The sequence below is a fragment of the Eurypyga helias genome, unplaced genomic scaffold (genome assembly GCF_000690775.1).
Source record: "Eurypyga helias isolate BGI_N326 unplaced genomic scaffold, ASM69077v1 scaffold32016, whole genome shotgun sequence".
Lineage (NCBI taxonomy): Eukaryota > Metazoa > Chordata > Aves > Eurypygiformes > Eurypygidae > Eurypyga > Eurypyga helias.
The window spans coordinates 237-3,882 of record NW_010255217.1 but is presented as its reverse complement, the minus strand read 5'-3'; the positions used below and the strand labels follow the sequence as shown (position 1 = coordinate 3,882).

The window sequence follows — 3,646 nt, the reverse complement described above, 5'->3', positions numbered from 1 at the left end:
GGAATGCCGCCAGCGAAGCCTACGTAAGCTGCGTTCTTTTATAGTTCTTCTTTTCCTTCTCCACATTGCACAGGATCTTCCAAACAGTCGAGCAGCAGTTTGTAAACTGGGTGAAAATCTTCCCACAAACATTTTATTGGAAAATGTCCTAGTACTATGTAGAAACTGATACACATGTATATAGGAGGAAGAAAGGTCACTGTTAATATTTTCAATTTTCTATTCTGGTGGAAATCCATTTTGCTTTGAAAGTTGCCAGGAAAGACTCTTTTTTTTTTTTTTTTTTTTCCCTGTACAGTTTGTTACAACAATGTTCTCTTTTGAGTTACAAGCTATAATATGTGTATGAGTATATGCGCTCTTCAAGTGATCAGTACTTGAGCATATGGGATCAAGGGATAGTGTTCCCTACGCACAAAGTGCTTCTGACTAAAACACGGTCCAGTACAGCAGATCTTTTGCAAATTGTGTTGCAGTCTGGAGTTGGAGCCTACGAGGAACAAACATAGAGCTATTTGAAAATAATTTCTAAGCATTCTTTTAAATATATTACAGGAGTTTTTTGTGTTTCCAACGTGTAATCCTTTGTTTTTAATATCTGGCAGGTATGATACAACACTAGCAAATGCTTGTATTGCCTTGAGCCAAAGGTGGATCAAAGTGAGTGGTTGAAGAACGCCGAAGTTTCTCTGTCTTGAGATGCTAGTTTTCTTTGTACAGAGTGAGCCATGCTCTTCTGAAATCTATCATTTGCTGAGAGAGAATGTATTGATGGTGATAGCGTGGCTGCCAGGGATTTGGTGTTTTGTAGACTAGCCTTTCATCACTGTCTTATGTGGAATGGCTCAATAGTAAATGCAGAGGTCCAAACAAAAAATTACACTTGAATGTGCTTTGAAATACCTGTTTAAAAACTCAAGTAACCATTCTCCTCTAGGCCAAAGAGAGTGATTTGGGCTCATTCAGCTCAGCAGATGTGAAGGAAATGTCATCTCATCAGTTGGTTGAGTTCCTGGCACTGTTGCTTCTGGAGGTAAATGCACACATGGGGTAACTTGATTCTGGTATCACAATAGCAGGCACAGAAGTCCAAGTGTGCTTTGGAATTAAATTGTCCGTTTTCTTTTAAGTTTTGCTAAAATAATCCTCTCCCACCTTACACAGTTACTAGAACGTCCAGCTGTGCCTCCCTGATTCCATCTGGTCCCTTAGCCAAACAGCAACACATATTTTGGATTGAAAAGTAAAAACAGAACTAAAGGTGCTTGAATTGGTCTGTATTTGATGTTATAGCAAATAAGCTATAAAGGAAGCAGAGTGAAAATACTTTGGTTGGAATGTCTCCATAGTACTGTGTGTGGGGAATTTGCTAACATGTATTCCTTGTCCCTTCCCTGGTGCTGTAAGAAAGGGAAAGGAATGAATGCAAATATTTGTCATGGTAAGCTTTTAACTCGTTTGTAGCATCAATCTTTTTAAATGACCCTGTGTATTGTTGAGGCGTGTGGCTTGACGTGTGCCTCTGGCGTACTCTAACAATGCAATTTCCCTCTTCAGGCTCCTCTCCCAGCGTCACACGTCCAGCGAATGCAGCAAGTGTACGACTTCAACGCGATACACAACTCTGAAATAAGATTCAGGTTTGTCCTAGCGTGGGCATTTTTTCTGATCCTAAATGCTTTCATAAAACAAACGGTCCTGCTGCATGAGTGGTCTGAGACATACTGTTGTATGGAACTGGTGCAGGGTTTAGGGTGGGTTTTTTGTAAGTGCATATGCAAGTGTGCTTACCAGAATGGTATTCGGTTACTTATGAAATGGGTAAATGTAGTCTAGTGGAAGTGGAAGCGAGCAGTGGATTAGCTGTGCGTTGTTTTCATCTCTGATGCTAGCAAAGGAACCTGCTGACTTTTATTTTGGGGGTGGTATGGGCTAATACAATCATGAGCCTCTCTGTGACTCAACCATGATTGAGAAATTGCTCAAAAAATACAGTGAGGACCAGGTCGTCTGGACTTACCGAATCAGCCTTTCTGCTGATCTGCTACTGGTTTGGTTTTTTTAACACAACTTGGAAACTCTTTTGTCACATTTGAATGTTTGCTATAATAAAGCTTTTTTTCTCATCAGAAAAAAATGTAAATATCAGAGGAAGTGGCTAAACAAGCAGGAACTGTTTCCAGCTAAATGGCTTGATTCTAGCGCCATCCAAATTTCTTCTGATGTGTAGCTAGGCATCATCTTTACACACGCCGTATGTTCGAGGAAGGCCTTGCTGAGGACACAGGGAATCTTTGCAAATACCTTGAAGTACTGCGGATTTTGCTACAGTTCCGTACTTGGCAACTTTTGCAACAGTGACGGTTATTCTGCCTTAACTTACAGTTTCTTATTAACAAAACTAATTATTTTAAACGTACAGTACAGTTCCTGCTTCTTGTAACAAGATCAATTTCTTCTTATTCTTAAAACGAAACAAGCTACGTGCCAGTTGTTGGTGATGTTTCGTTTGGGTTTGTTGTTTGTTTCGGGGCTTTTTGTTGCTTCGTCCAATGTGGCAAGTGCAATTCACTTCTAAATCAGTGATGCAACTAGACTACAGTAGTATAAAAGAAATATAGAGCTGCAGAAAACAATCGGGCCACTTTGGAGAAACTTTGGAAACCATTTCCCTGTTTTATAGCAAAGACCACTTCTGTAACAAGCGAGTCACACACTCGGTATTTCACGTTGAACTTCACTAGAATCTCATTCCTATGGTGACACGGTGCTGCCCAGAGTGTTTATGGGAACAGAATCGTGAGCTGACTAACCACAGCAAATGAAAATAAAAGTGTACCTTTTCTCTGTGGTGTTTTTTCCTTCAGATGGCTGCGCCTCTGCATCAAGTCCAGGTGGGAAGAGGCTATTCCTCTGGCTCTCAAAATGGCAACGGATCAGGGCAGGATGAAGTTTACTCGTCCTTTGTTCAGGTAAAAGAAATCTCGAGATTGCAGGAGCTCATGCTGTTGGTGTTTCTGGTACAATGGAATGTATAATATTTGACACTGTACGTGTGTGTGTTTATGCTTCAGAGTGATACAGTACAGAACTTTGTGTGCTGTGGACAAGTTTTATCTGTGGAGTCGCTTTCTGCTTGCTGACTTTTCTTAACAGAAGAAAGCTTAGTCTCCCAGTATGCACCCTGATGTGAGGCTTTGAAGGGAAAAGTGAGGCCTTGAGAAAATCCCTGTTGTACTATTTTCATAGAGTTTTTTAACAGTGCTTTTTTTCTTGTTTGTTTGTTTTCTTTCTTTTACAGGGACCTTTATGGTTTTGACAAGTGTCGAGACCTGGCTGTCAAGGCATTTCTGGAGCATAGAGCCTCTATGCACCCAGTCACTTCAATGCTTGTGGGCAAAGACTTGAAGCTGGATCAGTGACAAATTTACTATTTCTCTGAAATTTTCTTGTTGCTGAAAGAGGTTGGTTCCATAAACTGCTGATATGCGTGCTTCATTATGCCATAAAACGCTCTACTGCTTTGGCACTTAATTTAGCTCAAAACGAGCTTTCCACATCAAGTTCAGTACTTTCTATTTTGCACCTCCAAGTAAAATGGCAAAATTGCTAAATCTCCGGAATTAGGAGAATGATTTTGTTATAA

General features: G+C 40.4%; 1 protein-coding gene across 1 annotated transcript in view; it reads left to right on the top strand.

The window, feature by feature from the left end:
• The window catches only part of LTA4H (leukotriene A4 hydrolase), a 14,373-nt gene extending 10,951 nt beyond the window's left edge, over positions 1 to 3,422 (top strand). The window contains 6 exon segments of the mRNA XM_010153268.1: positions 1 to 23; positions 606 to 660; positions 938 to 1,033; positions 1,558 to 1,640; positions 2,868 to 2,972; positions 3,302 to 3,422. The exon segment at positions 1 to 23 is cut by the window's left edge and continues 25 nt beyond it. Of these exon segments, the coding sequence (XP_010151570.1) occupies positions 1 to 23; positions 606 to 660; positions 938 to 1,033; positions 1,558 to 1,640; positions 2,868 to 2,972; positions 3,302 to 3,422 (483 nt within the window).
• Positions 3,423 to 3,646: the final 224 nt, after the last annotated feature.